This window comes from Schistocerca cancellata, chromosome 3 (assembly GCF_023864275.1).
Source record: "Schistocerca cancellata isolate TAMUIC-IGC-003103 chromosome 3, iqSchCanc2.1, whole genome shotgun sequence".
Classification (NCBI taxonomy): Eukaryota; Metazoa; Arthropoda; class Insecta; order Orthoptera; family Acrididae; genus Schistocerca; species Schistocerca cancellata.
In genome coordinates, this window is record NC_064628.1 from 805,188,912 (window position 1) to 805,208,794 (window position 19,883).

At 45.7% G+C, this 19,883-nt stretch overlaps 1 protein-coding gene across 3 annotated transcripts in view; it reads left to right on the plus strand.

The window, feature by feature from the left end:
• LOC126175866 (integrin alpha-PS1) overlaps window positions 1-19,883 on the plus strand; it is a 618,855-nt gene that overhangs the window by 459,100 nt on the left and 139,872 nt on the right. For all 3 annotated transcript variants that reach the window (XM_049922880.1, XM_049922881.1, XM_049922882.1), the window contains exon 2: window positions 19,360-19,487. In XM_049922880.1, coding sequence (XP_049778837.1) covers window positions 19,360-19,487 — 128 coding nt within the window. The remainder of the gene's footprint in view (window positions 1-19,359; window positions 19,488-19,883) is intronic.

Genomic DNA, 19,883 nt, shown 5'->3' on the forward strand with positions numbered 1-19,883 from the left:
GGTTTTATTTTTCAACACGACGGGGCACCCCCTCACTGGAGTCGCCAAGTGCGTGAATATCTGAATGAAACTCTACCGAACCGTTGGATTGGTCGTCAAGGAGATGGCGACGTAGCATGTCTTAGCTGGGCTCCACGGTCATCGGATTTGACACCCTCTGACTTCTGTTTCGTTAAAGACAACGTTTATGTAGCACCACTCCCACAGAACCAGACCGAGCGGTTCTAAGCGCCTCAGTCCGGAACCGCGCTGCTGCTCCGACCGCAGGTTCGAATCCTGCTTCGGGCATGGATGTGTGTGATGTCCTTAGGTTAGTTAGGATTAAATAGTTCTACGTCTAGGTGACTGATGACCTCAGATGTTAAGTCCCAAAGTGATTAGAGCCATTCGAGCCATTATTAAGTTGTGGCAGTGTCAAATGCACTTGATAATGGCCTAACACAGGTATAAAGGCAAAAACTAGTCGTATGAACCTAGAAAAGTTCTAAAAAAACAACTGGAGCGGCTTTTCATTATTTGAACATCAGTGGTGGAGTCAGCAACATCATCCAGACATGGAAAAACTAGTAATTGCACTTTAAATCGCTCCGTATGCATACTCCTAGGTATTTTATAAGTGTGACTGTTTTCTGCTTATTGTATGCCGTACATTCGCTTATGACGAGTCTCAGTTGATGATCACTGCACAGTGTGTCGATCCTCTGCATGCCTACCTTTATTTCGCTACAATTTTCTACCACAGCTGTACACAACAGCATCATCCGCGAAAAGCCTCATGGAAATCTACCACGTCATTTACATATGATGTAAAAAGTAACAGTCCTATAAATCTCCTTCGGGGCACGCCCGAATTTTCTATTACGCCTGAAGATTTCACTCCGTTGAGAGTGACATGCTTTATTCTGTTCGCTAGAACCTCTTCAGTCCAGACACGCAGCAGATCTTACATTCCGCACGCTTATATTTTGCTCATTAGATGGCAGTGTGGAACTGCACCGTACGCCTTCCTGAAGTCAAGGCTGGGGAGCCGATACCTGCTGCTTTCTGGGTTCAAATGGCTCCAAGCACTATGGGACTTAAACATCTGAGGTCATCAGTCCCCTAGACTTAGAACTACTTAAACCTAAGTAACCTAAGGACATCACACATATCCATGCCCGAGGCAGGATTCGAACTTGCGACCGTAGCAGCCGCGTGGTTCCGTACTGAAGCGGCTAGAACCGCTCGGCCACAGCTGCTTTCTGGGTCTCGTGGACTAAAAGAGCGAGCTGGACGTCACACTATCGTTTTCGAAAACGTGTTCATTCCTACAGAGGTTTTAGTTCTACGGAAATGTCATAACACGCGAACGTAAAACATGTTCAAAAATTTTACCATAGACTGACGTCAGAGATGTAGCTGACGGAGGTGTGCTGCATAAACGAAGGTTCGTAGGCGTGTTTCTTCATCTAAAGGATGATTTGTGTTAAAATTTCACGCCAGTCGCATAAGAGTGGCGTTAGTAGCGCCACTATGAGGACGCGAATCAGGTTTGCTTTAAATACACGCTGTTACGGTCCTGAGCGTTAGATACCTTTAGACTGAAATTGATGAGGGTGTTAGTGAAATGATCGTATGACATTGTTGGCCGGGAGGCCCCTTGCGGGGAAGTTCGGCCGCAGTATTGCAAGTCCTTTTTAGTTGACGCCACTTTGGCGACTTGCGAGTCAATGATGATGAAGCACACACAACACCCAGTCATCACGAAGCAGAGAAATTCCCTGACCCCGCCGGGAATCGAACCCGGGACCCCGTGCGGGGGAAGCGAGAACGCTACCGCAAGACCACAAGCTGCGGACAGGGTATTAGTCAAGAATACTTTTATGAACAATGTGCTGCGCGAGATTAGCCAAGCGGTCTGAGGCGCTGCAGTCGTGGACTGTGCGGCTGGTCCCGGCGGAGGTTCCAGTCCTTCCTCGGGCATGGGTGTGTGTGTTTGTCCTTAGGATAATTTAGGTTAAGTAGTGTGTAAGCTTAGGGACTGATGACCTTAGCAGTTAAGTCCCTTAAGATTTCACACACATTTGAACATTTTTTGAACGATGTCGCCATCATCAAGATGGTATAATAGGGCTACGAGAAGCTGGATGTTCCTTCTGCCATTCTGCAGAAAGACTTGACGGGAACGTAGCCACTGCACATGATTATTGGCAGCGGTGGTCACGAGAATGTACCGGCTTCGGACGGCCATGTGGCACAACCGAGAGGGAAGAAAAAAATGGTTCAAATGGCTATGAGCACTATGGGACTTAACTTCTGAGGTCATCAGTCCCCTAGAACTTGGAACTACTTAAACCTAACTAACGTAAGGTCATGACACACATCCCTGCCCGAGGCAGGATTCGAATCTGCGACCGTAGCGGTTCCAGACTGAAGCGCCCAGAACCGGTCGGCCACAACGGCCGGCCGAGAGGTAAGACTATTGCGTTCGGCGTAGGGCTCTGTTGCATCATATTGCATCTGCAGCGGCAATCTGAGCACCAGTTGGCAGCACAGTGACACAGCGAAATGTTACAAATCGGTTACTTCACGCTCAGCTCGGAGTCAAAAGCCCTGTGGGGTACTTTCCACTAATCCCAAACCACCGTCATTTGCGACTTCAGTGGTGTTAAGCGAGAGCTCACTGGGGGGCAGGCTGGAGGTCTACTGTGTTTTCTGATGAAAGCTGGTTCTGCCTCGGGTCAGTGATGACCGTGTGTTCGTTAGTAGGCGGCCCGTTGAGGTCCTGCAACCAACCTGTCTGCGTGGTAGACACAATGGACCTGCATCTTGGATTATGGTCTGTCGTGCAATTTCCTATGACAGCAGGACCACCGTCGAGGTTCGTATGCAGCTCGTGGTCTAAAGGCTAGCGTTGCTACCTCTGGAGCACGGGGTCCCGGGTTCTGTTCCCAGCTGGGTTGGGGATTTTCTTTGCCCGGGTGCTGGGTGTTTGTGTTGTCCTCATCATTTCATCATCATCATCATCATCCGTGACAGTGTTTAGATTGGAATGTGAAAAAATTGGACTGTGTGAAAACTGGGACTTGGTACGGGCGTTGATGACTGCGCAATTCAGCCGTCGTCGACAGTATCGGAAGTTTTGCGGTCTATATTACACTACGGTAGTACCTGTTCAAGATACAGATGGTGCAACGACTGAAACCTCATGATCTGGAGCAATGTTCTGTATCTGCTCTTCGGTAAGGATTGAACTTGATGACATGCTGCCACGCAATATTCTGTGGAATGACGAAGCTCATTTTACACTACAGGATGCTGTAAATACACGTAACTACCGAATATGGGGTACTGTTACACCGTGAGTTGCACTCGCCATACGGGACTGCGTGGCGTAGATTCATAAGCACCTTTGTTTTCAGTTCGTTCTTTTTTTGAAGAGGATACACAGAGGGCCTGTCAGGTGTACTGTGACGTCTCTACTTTTTCGAGACCACCTTTTACAGCATGTCATTCCCGCTTTTGAAGAGCGCAACTGTGTGGGAACCACTGTTTTCATGCAAGAGAAACATGCCCAGAGAAAGATCTGCTTAATGCAACCTTCCACGAACGTGTAGGTTTTCCAGATCCAAGGCCTACAAGATCACCTTACGTGAATTCATGTGACTTCTGGCTCTGGAGAACGCATTTACCAGGGACATGTTCAGTCTTTGCCTGATCTGAAGGCCAATATAAAGGATCATGCTGTTCAGATTCCCATTCCTAATCCATTACATATGGAAACATTTCTATTCGTCTTTCTTGCTTTTTTATCAGAGCCTGATTTGCACCTAGAGGCCAAAGTAGGAACTAAATTGTTTTCCAGCGTAAATCGGATCCGCATTAACGCGTTAGCGCATCTACGAAGTTTCACTGCCATCCGATAATTACAGCTCGCTCTGCACTTCTTGTAAGTAGCTGCACTTTTATCATAACCAATCGGTGTAAATGTTTCCACATTCCATTTCTTCATTCCTTCACTCCACCTCCCCCGCTTTTTACTAGTTGACCACATTTGCCGTTTATTTTGTCCGTAAGAGCCGGCCGCTGTGGCCGAGAGTTTCTAGGCACTTCAGTCCGGAACCGCGCTGCTGCTACGGTCGCAGGTTCGACTCCTGCCTCGGACATGGATGTGTATGATGTCCTTAGGTTAGTTAGGTTTAAGTAGTTCTAAGCTCTAGGGGACTGATGACCTCAGACGTTAAGTCCCATAGTGCTTAGAGCCATTTGAACCATTTTGTCCGTAAGACATAGCGGTCTGTGCCAGTACACACTTCTGTATTGTACATTCTTATGCCTAGTGAGGTAGCGCAGTGGTCAGCACGATGGACTCTCTTTCGGGAGGACGACAGTTCAAATGCGGGTATGGCCATCCTGATTTAGGTTTTCCGTGATTTCCCTAAACCACTTAAGACTAATGCCAGAGTGGGTCCTCTGAAAGGGCACGGCCAATTTCCTTCCCCGTCTTTTCGTAATCCGAGCTTGTGCTCCGTCTCTAATGATCTCGCTATCGACGGGACGCTACACACTCAGTTTCCCTTTTGTGCTTTTTTCAGGGTTCTGTTGCCTCCGACTGAAAAAAAAACCGAACGCTTATAGGGTCGTTTTGTTGTCCGTCTGTCTGTACGACTGTTAAGAAACCTCTTTCTCAGGAAGGGGTGACGTTTCTAGCTCAGATTTTTCACACTGAAGTCTATGATCCCTTGGAAGAGCAAAAATTTTAAGCTTCTAAGTCAATGCAATCAAAAGTTACGACAATTTATGTTACATATATTAATACTCGCAAACTCACTCATTAAAATCTATACGGTACTTCCCGTTGACGTAGAATCATGAAATTTGGAAAGGAGCAATGTTTCACAGTACATGTAAAGTAAAAAAATCTGAAATTTGTTATAATACCACATAAAAATATCTTTTTGGCATTAGAGCATTGCATTCATGTCCATCAAAAGCATAGTAGACGAACATTAATGAATGCAAACATAAAATGAAAGTTGTAGTCTTGTTTTAGTAAGTAAATAAAAAATATTTTATTAAATCTTCTATACCTAAATGTATGAACTGAAGTCCCCTGCTCGCTTCTTTTTATATCTACACTACTGGCCATTAAAATTGCTACACCAAGAAGAAATGCAGATGATAAACGGGTATTCATTGGACAAATATATTATACTAGAACTGACATGTGATTACATTTACACGCAATTTGGGTGCATAGATCCTGAGAAATCAGTACCCAGAACCACCACCTCTGGCCGTAATAACGGCCTTGATACGCCTGGACATTGAGTCAAACAGAGCTTGGATGGCTTGTACAGGTACAGCTGCCCATGCAGTTTCAACACGACACCACAGTTCATCAAGGGTTGTGACTGGCGTATTGTGACGACCAGTTGCACGGCCACCATTGACCAGACGTTTTCAGTTGGAGAGAGATCTGGACAATGTGCTGGCCAGGGCAGCAGTCGAACATTTTCTGTATCCAGAAAGGCCCGTACAAGATCTGCAACATGCGGTCGTGCATTATCCTGCTGAAATGTAGGGTTTCGCAGGGATAGAATGAAGGGTAGAGCCACGGGTCGTAACATATCTGAAATGTAACGTCCACTGTTCAAAGTGTCGCCAATGCGAACGAGATGTGACCGAGACGTGTAACCAATGGCACCCCTTACCATCACGCCGGGTAATACACCAGTATGGCGATGACGAATACACGCTTCCAATGTTCGTTCACTGCGATGTCGCAAAACACGGATGCGACCATCATGATGCTGTAAACAGAACGTGGATTCATACGAAAAAATGACGTTTTGCCATTCGTGCATCCAGGTTCGTCGTTGAGTACACCATCACAAGCGCTCCTGTCTGTGATAAAGCGTCAAGGGTAACCACAGCCATTGTCTCCGAGCTGATAGTCCATGCTGCTGCAAACGCCGTCTAACTGTTCATGCAGATGGTTGTTTCTTGCAAACGTCCCCACCTGTTGACTCAGGGATCGAGACGTGGTTGCACACGATCCGTTACAGCCATGCGGATAAGATGCCTGTCATCTCGACTTTTAGGGATACGAGGCCGTTGGGATACAGCACGGCGTTCCGTATTACATTCCTGAACCCACCGATTCCATATTCTGCTAACAGTCATTGGATCTCGACCAACGCGAGCAGCAATGTCGCGATACGATAAACCGCAGCTGCGATAGGATACAATCCGACCTTTATCAAAGTCGGAAACGTGATGGTACGCATTTCTCCTCCTTACACAAGGCATCACAACAACGTTTCACCAGGCAACGGCGGTCAACTGCTGTTTGTGTATGAGAAATCGGTTAGAAAGTTTCCTCATGTCACCACGTTGTAGGTCTCACCCCTGGCGCCAACCTTGTGTGAATGCTCTGATAAGCTAATGATTTGCATATCACAGCATCTTCTTCCTTTCGGTTAAATTTCGCGTCTGTAGCACGTCATCTTCGTGGTGTAGCAATTTTAATGACCAGTAGTGTACGTGCTAGTCTGAGAAACTAGTGTAGAGATTTTGATATGGCCTTGAACTTACCGCGACCGATGTTTTGCCGGTATCGATTCTACACAGAGTACGCGAAAGAACTTGCCCTCCTTCTAACAGCCGTGTACCGCAAGTCTCTAGAGGAACGGAAGGTTCCAAATGATTGGAAAAGAGCACAGGTAGTCCCAGTCTTCAAGAAGGGTCGTCGAGCAGATGCGCAAAACTATAGACCTATCTCTCTGACGTCGATCTGTTGTAGAATTTTAGAACATGTCTTTTGCTCGAGTATCATGTCGTTTTTGGAAACTCGGAATCTACTATGTAGGAATCAACATGGATTCCGGAAACAGCGATCGTGTGAAACCCAACTCGCTTTATTTGTTCATGAGACCCAGAAAATATTAGATACAGGCTCCCAGGTAGATGCCATTTTCCTTGACTTCCGGAAGGCGTTCGATACAGTTCCGCACTGTCGCCTGATAAACAAAGTAAGAGCCTACGGAATATCAGACCAGTTGTGTGGCTGGATTGAAGAGTTTTTAGCAAACAGAACACAGCATGTTGTTCTCAATGGAGAGACATCTACAGACGTTAAAGTAACCTCTGGCGTGCCACAGGGGAGTGTTATGGGACCATTGCTTTTCACAATATATATAAATGACCTAGTAGATAGTGTCGGAAGTTCCATGCGGCTTTTCGCGGATGATGCTGTAGTATACAGAGAAGTTGCAGCATTAGAAAATTGTAGCGAAATGCAGGAAGATCTGCAGCGGATAGGCACTTGGTGCAGGGAGTGGCAACTGACCCTTAACATAGACAAATGTAATGTATTGCGAATACATAGAAAGAAGGATCCTTTATTGTATGATTATATGATAGCGGAACAAACATTGGTAGCAGTTACTTCTGTAAAATATCTGGGAGTATGCGTGCGGAACGATTTGAAGTGGAATGATCATATAAAATTAATTGTTGGTAAGGCGGGTACCAGGTTGAGATTCATTGGGAGAGTCCTTAGAAAATGTCGTCCATCAACAAAGGAGGTGGCTTACAAAACACTCGTTCGACCTATACTTGAGTATTGCTCATCAGTGTGGGATCCGTACCAGATCGGGTTGACGGAGGAGATAGAGAAGATCCAAAGAAGAGCGGCGCGTTTTGTCACAGGGTTATTTGGTAACCGTGATAGCGTTACGGAGATGTTTAACAAACTCAAGTGGCAGACTCTGCAAGAGAGGCGCTCTGCATCGCGGTGTAGCTTGCTCGCCAGGTTTCGAGAGGGTGCGTTTCTGGATGAGGTATCGAATATATTGCTTCCCCCTACTTATACCTCCCGAGGAGATCACGAATGTAAAATTAGAGAGATTAGAGCGCGCACAGAGGCTTTCAGACAGTCGTTCTTCCCGCGAACCATACGCGACTGGAACAGGAAAGGGAGATAATGACAGTGGCACGTAAAGTGCCCTCCGCCACACACCGTTGGGTGGCTTGCGGAGTATAAATGTAGATGTAGATGTAGATGTAGATGTAGATGTAGATCTATATCGAAAAAGTCGGAACCAGCGCCGCAGATCGACTGTAGCGTTCCTGGTTCGAGTGCCGGCTGGCTCGGAGATTTACCAGGGTACGGCTTGGCACTAATGAATGTTCTGAATTCTCGAAACGCACTGTCGTCCCTTCCACTGTTCAGATGGAACTGTCGCTGATGTTGTCTGTATAATCTGCTTGGTCTTAAGTTGTCTGAAGTTTGCCTAAAAAGTCGAAAGCCGGTTCACAAAGAACTATAAAAGAAATAATATTGTGGAACATCAATACTGCGTATTTCAGTTTTTAAAATGTTAAGTGTTCCTCCAAGTACCGACGGAATATTCTATAAATGTGAAATGAAAAAATCAGTAAAATCGATCAGTAGAGGAAATCAAAGTTGGATTTGGAAATCATTCTTAGTCATTTTAATTCAAGTGACGTCTACCGATTCAGCACTAGTAGGAAAATGTGGGCACACTATACTGTGATTGAAGAGACGAACTGCTCTGCCACAAAGACGAAGTCCTTATTTAATTATACGTTAGCACAAACATGTAAATAGTAACAGCTGAACGTATGAAATGCGCCTGTAATTGTTATAAATTCAAATTATTTATTATATGTGCATGGGAAACACGAGTTTCGAGACACCATGGTGACACACTCGACTTGTCGTACAATGTTTGTAATGAGTGAATACAGAAACCACTTCACACAGAAACTTCCTAGAAGAATGTATCGTTTGTAGTATTTCGTCTGTAAAGTTCGATGCGGTATTCCTGCGGACATGCATGCATGAATGCCCGAAGGCATATTGAATTGAACTTCACAGACACTGTCTAATACAGACACTGCAGTAATTATTTCATGCCAAAACGAAGACAGTCTGGCGCTAAAACTAAATGTCTCCACCAGTGCGAGAATCACATAATTGTGCGAGCACTATGGGCAGCAGACAATGGGACACACGGAAATTCGGGTCTATCTTTGAAGCACGTTCGGATAGCTGAAGCTGTTACGGCGGCCGCTCCCGTAAATGGGGAAATCGGGGTTCGAGATCCGTTCCGGTAAAAATTTCATTTGTTTCCAGTAAATTGTATAGCTGTGGAGGTCCCGTATTCGCAGTTTCCGAACACATTTCCTGACGTGGTAAATAGTCTGGATAACTCGTGTATAAAATCAAATAGCTCTAAATATAATTGCAGTGTCGACGATATTCGTATTCATTAAATATACGTGCCTGTGAGATTTTATGTTACGCATCCGCAGAAAGTGCACTGGATTTGACGCTAGTGTTGTCGGTGCCGCGGATTCGATATTTGTCGATGGCTTACCTCCTGAATGCTGTCGTTGCTCCGTGCTCTTCATGTACTTCACGGTTTTCTTACGATTTTGCTGGATGGCGACGGAAACATTCGTGTTGCTAGCCAGTCGCCTCGTCTCAGACTGTTCCTCAGCAACGGCCTGGCCTCTGCAGATACCACTGTATTGTTGGGAACTGCGATATGTTTTTACTGTCCTAAGAGGATGTGCGTAAAATAATCATTACAAGAGGCCTTACGCACACACCGAACAATCGACAAAACTGGACGCGAATAGGCGTTTTGACCTTCCGACCTACCGACGAACTTTCCTTGTCGGCATATCGGTCGGGTAAAACCACCTGAAAGGCGCTCGCCCCCTCTCCCCATCACACCCCCACTCAACAAATTGTGCCGTGTGTAGCACTGCTGTGCAACAGTCCGACAAAAAGTTCATCGTTCGTTTTTGGTCACTGCGCGTGGGATTAAATGGTGTTCTAATATATGTGACAGGCTGCGAGGAGGACGAAACTTTAAGGACAGAGTTTCTGGAGAAATTTAAAGATTGCAGATGTTTGCGGGACACGTCGTGCAATACAGAGGCAAGAAATGAAGCACTTTTTTTAAATTTTTTCAACAAATACGTAATTGTTTCTTGTGGCACATTGAGAGAACAAAAGTCCGCTGACCTTTTGTATTTCTGTTTTTAGATTTTGTTTGCGATATTTATCGGGAATGAAAAAACGTACATATGGACGTTAATTTATAAAATATAGTTGCTTCATTGTTATAAGCATTCAAAAGAAGCCCAACTTGAATCCAAGTCCTATCCTATGAAGAGCGAAGTGTGGGATTTCCAACAATTGCTAAAAGCTTCATTTTTTATTGTACCTGTTGTATTTATTGGACGATGTGTGCCACCACCATGTGTAGTCTTTCTTCTTCGAATATGAAATGGGTTTATTAAAACTTACAGGTCATCTTCTATGCTACATATATACATAAATAAATTAATAACATTTGCATGAACATCTTTTGTTTTATTTATTTTGCTTTATCATGACGTATGTCCTGTGTCTATTATGAAATGCGTTGCACGTTTCAGGAATCATTTTAGTTAATAATTGTGGGGATACAACAGCACTGAATTTGAGGTCCTCTTCTGCCAGTGGCTAGAAATCGTAATGTAGCTAACGGCCTCTCCTCGCAGCTTGAAGCCTCTCTCGTGACTGTATTCTTTTTCGTTAAGAATGGTTTGATGATGATCATCTCCGAAACGCATGGTTCATCCATCCTTGGATACTTATCAAAATCATCGGCTTCCAGCTCCCCCCCCCCTTTCTCTCTCTCTCTCTCTCTCTCTCTCTCTCTCTCTCTGTGTGTGTGTGTGTGTGTGTGTGTGTGTGTGTGTGTGTGTGTGTGTGTGTGACGATGATGTTTGGTTTGTGGGGCGCTCAACTGCGTGGTTATCAGCCCCCGTACAATTACCCAATCTTTGCTCAGTCCAATTTCGCCACTTTCCTGGACGATGATGAAATGATGAGGACAACACAAACACCCAGTCATCTCGAGGCAGGTGAAAATCCCCGACCCCGCCGGGAATCGAACCCGGGACCCCGTGCTCGGGAAGCGAGAACGCCACCGCGAGACCACGAGCGGCGGACAAAAGGTGTGTGTGTGTGTGTGTGTGTGTGTGTGTGTGTGTGTGTGTGTGTGAACACCTCTAACCCAGCCAAGGAAATCCCCCGTTTTTGTGTCTTTGTAACCAAGCGGGATCTCGTAAAATCAAAATGATTAAAAATTAGCATATCAAGCATATCATAACAAGAGCGCGGCGCTGTAATCTTCGAGTGTCAGTCGGTACGTGTGTAGGCTGCCACGAAAGTGGTCGGTCGGCCGATAAATTAGTGTTTGTGTAGGCGTCTTTAAGGAAACTATCCACCTATAATCACAGGAACGTAACCACGTTAAACAACCGGGGTAATGACTCTGTGGACAAGATGCCTTTGGGGAAAAAAGAAATCGGAAAGAAATTGAATGGAAAGGAGAAATGGAAAAAAGAGTAAAGTCCATCGGTCAAGAAAAGTATTTTGCCGTGTTAATGAAAGATTGTTTTTGACTTCTTTCTGAAGTAACGATATGCAGTTATTCCCCTGCCTTGCCCGCTTCGAAAATCAACCTGCATTAGGTTACGAACATCAGTTATCTGAATAAGTAGAACTAAAGGAAGATGGGTACAGCTTTTTCGGCCAAGGTAATGAAACGGATCATCCGTCATGAGTGGTGTATACAAGGGTGTGCAACAGTGAATCAGGTTACAATTTAAATTTAGACCTTAAACGCGCTGTAGAGCCTACGAGGCTAATCAAGGATTTCGGAACAGTTGAGAACATCTACAATTAGCCGGCCGCGGTGGCCGTGCGGTTGTAGGCACTTCAGCCCGGAACCGCGTGACTGCTACGGTCGCAGGCTCGAATCCTGCCTCGGGCATGGATGTGTGCGATGTCCTTAGGTTAGTTAGGTTTAAGTAGTTCTAAGTTCTAGGGGACTGATGACCTCAGATGTTGAGTCCCACAGTGCTCAGAGCCATTTTGAACCATCTACAATTTTTTTTGTTATTACTGCTCGCTAATTTGGTAGGAAGGTGCGAGGCACTGTTGGTACTGTGTGGGGTGTTTCAAAAAGTCGCTCCGACCCCTGGGACCCTCTCCTTGTAAGACTCGTTCCAAATGACAATGGTTATAAGTCACAGAAGTGGGCACACTGCACGCCAGTCGTTATCGGCTGGGTCCCCAGCTACATTTGTGTGGAGGCGCCTGTGCCAGGAGCACTGTTTGCCTGCCGGGGGCTTAGTTTGAGTGGCCCCCTGTGTGCAGGTGAACGGCGCCTAGATAAGCGCCCACGTAAAGATAAGACGCGTTCTACGACTGCGAGGGGCTCTCCGGAGGGTAACACCAGTGGAGGCAGCGGCTTCTCCGCCTACCTAAATGCTTTCCTGCTCACCTACCCGCTGTACCTTACTCAAAAATTTGAAGCCATCAAGCAAATAACCCTCCACCACTGAAAAGAAAATATGTAAAGTAACGGACGGCTACCAGATCAAAGAGTACTATGTTACTGTGGATCTGTGTGACAAGAGGTCTGGTCAAAAGTATCTGGACGCGATATTAGTGGATGCTGATGTGGCGTCTGTCCATCCTTCGCTTTTAGTACGGCTTGAACTCTGCTGGAGACACTTTCAGTGAGGTGTCTTGAATGTCTGTGAAGAAATGGCAGGCTATTCTTCCTCAATAATCGAAACCAGAGAAAGTATTGATGTTGGACGCTGGTGTCTGGTGTAACGTCGACGTTCTATCTCACCCCAAAGGTTCTGCATTGGGTTCAGGTCGGGATTCTGGGCAGGCCTGTCCATTTCAAATGGTTCAAATGGCACTGAGCACTATGGGACTTAACATCAGAGGTCATCAGTCCCCTAGATTTAGAACTACTTAAACCTAACTAACCTAAGGACATCACACACATCCATGCCCGGGGCAGGATTCGACCTTGCGACCGTAGCAGCAGCGCGGTTCCGAATTGAAGCGCCTAGAACCTATCGGTCTCAACGGCCGGCCCTGTCTATTTCAGGAACGTATCGTCCGTAAGCACTGTCTCACAGATGCTGCTTTATGACAGGGTACATTGTCATACTCATGCAATCAATCACCCTCCCTTATCTGTTGTTCACACAATGCCTGGAATGTATTCATATCCATCTGCATTTAGCGTTTCCTTAAGCGCAATGAGGAGTCCACATCCTAACCAAGGAAACCATCCCCAAACTATAACATGACCTCCTCCGTACTTCATTGTTGGCACTGCACATGAAGGTTCCCGAGGCATTCGCCAAACCCAAACCCTTCCATCGGATTGTTATGGGGGTACAACGTGATTCATCACTCCAAATCACTCAGTCATCCCCTGTCCAGTGGCGTTCCTCTTTACTCCATCTCAAGCATCGCTGAGCATTGACTAGAGTAATGTGTGGCTTATGAGGAGCTATTCGACAATTGCTCCCTGCTATTTTGAACTCCCTACGCGCAGTAATTGTGGTAGCTTGACAGTGGACTCGAGAATTAGTCCTTCCGATGATTTCGTCCGATTTTTACGACGACACTTCGCAATGCTTGACGGTCCCTATCTGCCAGTACAGCCTGCCTGGTTGTGGTTAAGCTGTAATTGCTCCTTCCCCGTTTGATCTTCACAATCACATCACCAACAGTCAACTTGTGCAGCTGTAGAAGGGCTGAAATGTTTCCGATGGATTCGTTACTCAGGTGCATCCAGTGACTAGTCCACGTTTGAAGTCGCTGATCCCTCCTGACTGACCCATTATGCTGCTGCTGTTTTTCTACTGACAACACAACACTCCCCACCTCGTTTTATACTGGCGGATCCACCTTTCATGACATCTAATGGTCAGCACCTCTTTACATACTGTCTGTGCAGATAAATAATTAGTCGTGTCTCTGAAGAACACACTGGTCGCTTTGGAGCTGTCTAGATGGTGTACAACTGGTGTGTGTGTGTGGGGGGGGGGGGGGGAGAGGGGGGGTAATGTGACCCTCCACTGGTGACGTTAAGTGGTGTGTATGTGTCAGTTGGTTGTACGGAATCAGTGGAGTTAGATGGTTCGACTTGGAGAGGTGGTAGAATGGAACTAGAGACGATTGACACGCCTTGTCAATGACAATCGCTTTCAAATGCGAAAGCAATAGTATGCAGTGGACTTTTGTAGGCCATTCCGCGCAAAGGCGCACAATGTGACAAAGCTGCACAGTTCAGTGAACTAAAGAACATACAACTGGACGCTAGGTGAGTGGAGACGCGTAGTGTGTGATTCGACGAGTCGCAGTTTTTCTTCTTTGCATATGATGCAAGGTGTCGAGTGGAACGACGGCCCAATCAGGTGTTCACCCCCCGTGTATGGAGGCTTTAGTTCCAGCCAGTGCAGTGGTTATAAAACACAATGTTTAGTTCAACAGTAGCTTAGCTTTTAAAACATTTTATCCCCTCTTTCACTCCCTTAGGCGTTGAATTTCCGAAAACACTGAAACTTTTTTTTTTTTTTTTTGCCGAGAAGTCAAATTTTCGTACTTAACTCGTTTTTAAGATTCTATGCCTCAGTCTGTAAAAAAGAAATCCTTAAAAGATCGTTTTGTTGTCTGTCTGTCTGTCCGTTCGACTATTAAGAGCCGATTTTCTCAGGAACGAGTACACACATTAAGTTCAAATTTATGTCACATATTAAGATCGGTGGCCCCTTAGCGGTGAAAAAATTGTAAGCTTCTAATTCAATTTAGCCAAACAATACGGTCATTTATGTCACATATTTTGATACGTGAAAACTCACTGAGCGGGACGTATAAGGCACTTTCCGTTGACCTAGACTCATGAAATTTGGTAAGAAGCAAGGTTTCACATTATAAGTGAAGGGCAAAAATTCGTGGGAGGCATTATCAATCATTAGAAGCAGTGGTGAAGGCTGCGCAGGCTAATTTGAAGGACCTCTCAAAAAATGGTTTCCAGCCTGTATTGGAAGAAACGTTGAGACAAGTGCATCGCATACATGGGAGACTACTTTGAGGACCATCAAAATTATGAGGATGAGTAAAGGTATGGTGTAAAAAAAAGTGATAATTGTTTATTGAACAGCCCTCGTATATGGATCTGGAGCATGACTTATGTTGGTGGTGGTGGTGGTGGTGGTGGTGGTATGGGGACGGGGGGAGGGGTAGTAGGTGATATCTGAGTGCACTCAGGAGTAATGGTCTCAGAAAGGGGGAGCTAAAAAGAATGGACCACAGTGGTCGAGCAGCTCCTTCTGCGACACATATTGTCATAGTCGACTCTAATCAACGCATGAGGTGGTGTAAAGAGCAACGGCACTGGTCAGTGGATGACTGGAAGCTAGTGATTTACTGTGATGAATCATATTGTACCGTTTGGCAATCCGATGGAAGAGTTTGGGTCTGGCGAATGTCTGGAGTATTTTACTTGCTTTCATGTGTAGTACAAACAGTGGAGTGGGTGATGGTATAGTATGAGGGTGTTTTTCGTTGTTAGGACGTGATCTCCCTATTGCGCTTAAGAAAACGCCAAATGCGGAACGATGTGAAGACACTTAACGGCATTGTGTGCTGCGTACAGTAGAGGAACAGTTCGGATTCGATGATTGTTTGCATCAGCGTGACAGTACACACTGTCACAAAGCAGCACCGGCCGCGGTGGCCGAGCGGTTCTAGGCGCTTCAGTCCGGAACCGCGCGATAGCTACGGTCACAGATTCGAATCCTGCCTCGGGCATGGATGTGTGTGATGTCCTTAGGTTAGTTAGGTTTAAGTAGTTCTAAGTTCAAGGAGACTGATGACCTTAGATGTTAAGTCCCATAGTGCTCAGAGCCATTTTGAAGCCAAAAAGCAGCAACTGAGTGAGGTGGCGCAGTGATTAGCAAACTGGACTCGCATTCGAGAGGACGACGGATCAAACAGCCGTCCGGCCACCCTGATTTAGGTTTTCCATGATTTCCCTAAGCTGCTTCAGGTGAATGCCGGAATGGTTCCCGTGAAAGGGCAAGGCCGACTTCGTTCCCCATCCTTCCGTAATCGTATGGGACCGATGACCTCGCTGTTTCGTCCCATCTCCCGAATCAACCAACCAACCATTCGTAAAACAGCATCTATGAGGCAATGGTTTACTCAGTGGTACGTCTTTGGGATGAACTAGAACATCGACTTCGCCTCAGAATCCCAGCGTCCAACATCATAACCTTCTCTGGTTTCAGCTCTTCAGGAAGAATGGGCTATAATTCCCCCACAGATATTCAATACCTCATTGAATAAGCCTCCAACAGAATTCAAGTCGTCATGAAAGCGAATAGTGGACACAGCCCATATTAATGTCCACCAATAAGCGTCGAGACACTCTTGATGAGGTAGTCTAGTGTGTGTTGTGATTATAAATTTGTTGTATTTGGTACTATAGTCAGTATAAGATACATTTTCGAGCATTTAAAGATTGTCAAAGAAAATTTCTCACACAGCAGGGACTTGTGGCAATAGGAGGGAGGGTAGGTATGGTATGGCTCTTTTCTGTCATTGTCACGTCTCGATATCGACCCACTTTAATTCGCTGATTCCATACAACGTATAGGTACACCAGTGCGCTCTTTGGGGGTTTTCACTAATATTTTGTCTGGTGAGCTTATTACCACATCTTTCAGGTGGGTCATTGACAGGTGTAACCTTTTCTGTCATTGTCACGTCTCGATATCGACCCACTTTAATTCGCTGATTCCATACAACGTATGGGTACACCAGTGCGCTCTTTGGAGGTTTTCACTAATAATTTGTCTGGTGAGCTTATTACCACATCTTTCAGGTGGGTCATTGACAGGTGTAACCTTTCGATTACATACTTAATTGTTTGTTGACATCTGTCACGTGGAGCAACAGCATTGCCGCAACAACCGACAGCTGTACGTTGGTTAAGATCCTGTCAAACAGGGAGCTGGCTTCGTATTCTGACGTACTGGAGTTGGACGCATGTGCGGAGAGCAGCCACTCGGAGTTTTTCTGGATTATTCTACCAGAGTGCGAATCCAGTATTTACTCGTGCACACGCTTTCTGAAATTTTAAAAAGAATTACTACACCATCTAGTGAAACTGGACTGTTTTTACGGTCAAATGTTGTGGAGATACAATAATAAATACCGAGCGAAGTGGCGCAGCGATTGGCACACTGGACTCGCATTCGGGAGAACGATGTTCAAATGGTTCAAATGGCTCTGAGCACTATGGGACTTAACTTCTAAGGTCATCGGTCCCCTAGAACTTAGAACTACTTAAACCTAACTAACCTAAGGACATCACACACATCCATGCCCAAGGCAGGATTCGAACCTGCGACCGTAGCGGTCGCGCGGTTCCAGACTGTAGCGCCTAGAACCGCTCGGCCACAACGGCCGGCAGGACGACTGTTCAAACCCGCTGATTTAGGTTTTCAGTGATTTCCCTAAATCACTTCAAGCAAATGGTTGCCTTGGAAGGCCACGGCTGACTTCCTTCCCCATCCTTCCCTAATCCGATGGGACCGATGACCTGGCTATTTGGTCCCCTCCCCCAAGTCAACCAACAATAATAAAAACCAGACGGTAAACCCGAGAACTGTATTTAAAACTATTACGTCCGCAAAGCCTTAAGAAACATATTATTAATATGACTCATTTTGCGATATCCTTCGGGAACTGACTTAAAGCATAGTTTTAAGAAAGCTCTAACTGTGAAAGTTATTCGAGCCCAACAAACAAATCTCAGATTTGCCAGAGCTAATGCGAATCGTCTTGTGTTATCAACAGCTAGAGAGACATTATTAGAATTAAGATTCGATATAAGACAAAGTAATAGAAACATATTTATTATGCGCCTATATACTTGCACTACATACATTTATACATACACACGTACGTTTCTGTACCGTTACGTACGTACCCACATATTTATATTATACATGCAGACATTTATTTGCTTACTCACCATCACTCGTCATAACGAAACCGTTGATTTGCGAGCGCAGCCACGGATAACACCTAGAAATTACAACGAAACATATAAAAATTAATATATCAATGCCGGCCGGGGTGGCCGAGCGGTTCTAGGCGCTACAGTCTGGAACCACGCGACCGCAACGGTCGCAGGTTCGAATCCTGCCTCGGGTATGGATTTATGTGATGTCCTTAGGTTGGTTAGGTTTAAGTAGTTCTTAGTTCTAGGGGACTGATGACCTCAGAAGTTAAGTCCCATAGTGCTCAGAGCCATTTGAACCATTTGCCAATATAACAATAATAAGTTATTTGTATCAGTGCGTAGTACATCGCTTGAGCACAACTTGCAAGAAACTGCAGTTCAGAGAAATAAATCATGCATCATGCAAAGCACTTAAGAACTCTGGTAGCAGCAAAATCACACAACTTTGCCAACTTCGGAGTTTACACGATTCAAAATCTCACCATTATAAGCATTTCCTCTTGCAGTACAATTGTGCACACAAGTTTATACTGGCATGTAAATAGGAGGTTCGAATCCTGCCTCGGGCATGGATGTGTGTGCTTTCCTTAGGTTAGTTAGGTTTAAGTAGTTCTAAGTTCTAGGGGACTGATGACCACAGATGTTAAGTCCCATAGTGTTCAGAGCCATTTGAAGCATTTTTTTGTAAATGGGAGAATGCCGTATCTTTTCTCCCACATTCGGAAAAAGACAGTTTTTTTCTCTCTCTCGAGTCAGGCCGTAAGTTCACATGGGTACTCTCTCTCGAATCAGGCCGTAAGTTAACATGGGCAGTCCCCCAGGCAAACAACTGAGGAGTAGTTTCCAGAATGAGATTTTCACTCGGAGTGTGCGCTGATATGAAACTTCCTGGCAGATTAAAACTGTGTGCCCGACCGAGACTCGAACTCGGGACCTTTGCCTTTCGCGGGCAAGCGCTCTACCATCTGAGCTACCGAAGCACGACTCACGCCCGGTACTCACAGCTTTACTTCTGCCAGTATCTCGTCTCCTACCTTCCAAACTTTACAGAAGCTCTCCTGCGAACCTTGCAGAACCAGCACTCCTGAAAGAAAGGATACTGCGGAGACATGGCTTAGCCACAGAGCGCTTGCCCGCGAAAGGCAAAGGTCCCGAGTTCGAGTCTCGGTCGGGCACACAGTTTTAAACTGCCAGGAAATTTCAACTGAGGAGTACCTCGTGATAAGCATACTTGCAATTTTCTAGAATCCCCCGCTGTTGCCGTGATATTTAGTTTCCGTAGTACTTTATCTGAAACTTGAGAATTTGGCGTATGTAAAAATATAAACGCTTATAGTGATGTTTTCTTTGTGGTGGGGGGAAGGTTTTATGACCTCTCCCCCTGTAGTGACTCATTCTTCCATGTTAGGCAACAGTATCAGGGCAGCTTCCTCTGTTCCAGGATACTTGTGGGGGCACCTCAGGGAGAAAACCTTCAGCCAGGCACCAACCGGTCGGGGGCGCTGTTCAAGTGTCCCATCAGCACCCGCTCTGATGACTGCGAGCAGGTCGTCACCGACGGAAAGAGAAGTGAGTGCACCGACACTAGCGCCGCCAACTGGGGATGCTGTGCGGCAAACTGGCGAACCTCTTGGTGCCGTTCACACGACACAGGAGTGGACGAACGAGCTACAATGTGCGTGCTGTTATCTGACGTATAAACTGGCCAACGCGAGCCCTTCCACCTCTGGGTGCTAAAGATTCGACATGCATATTGGCCAGTTTACGCGTCAGCTACCGTAGGCGTCAGCGAGTTTAGTCCCTCCCATGTTGTGCGAAATAGCTGTTATCCAATATTGAGTACCCTTCCTCTTACTCCTGCACTCATCTTCAGTAACTGAATTTCGTATTGTGAAAAATTACTCTATTTTGGGACGAGTACTGGCAAATTATACTAGTGAGATTACAAAAACTTGTGATTTTATT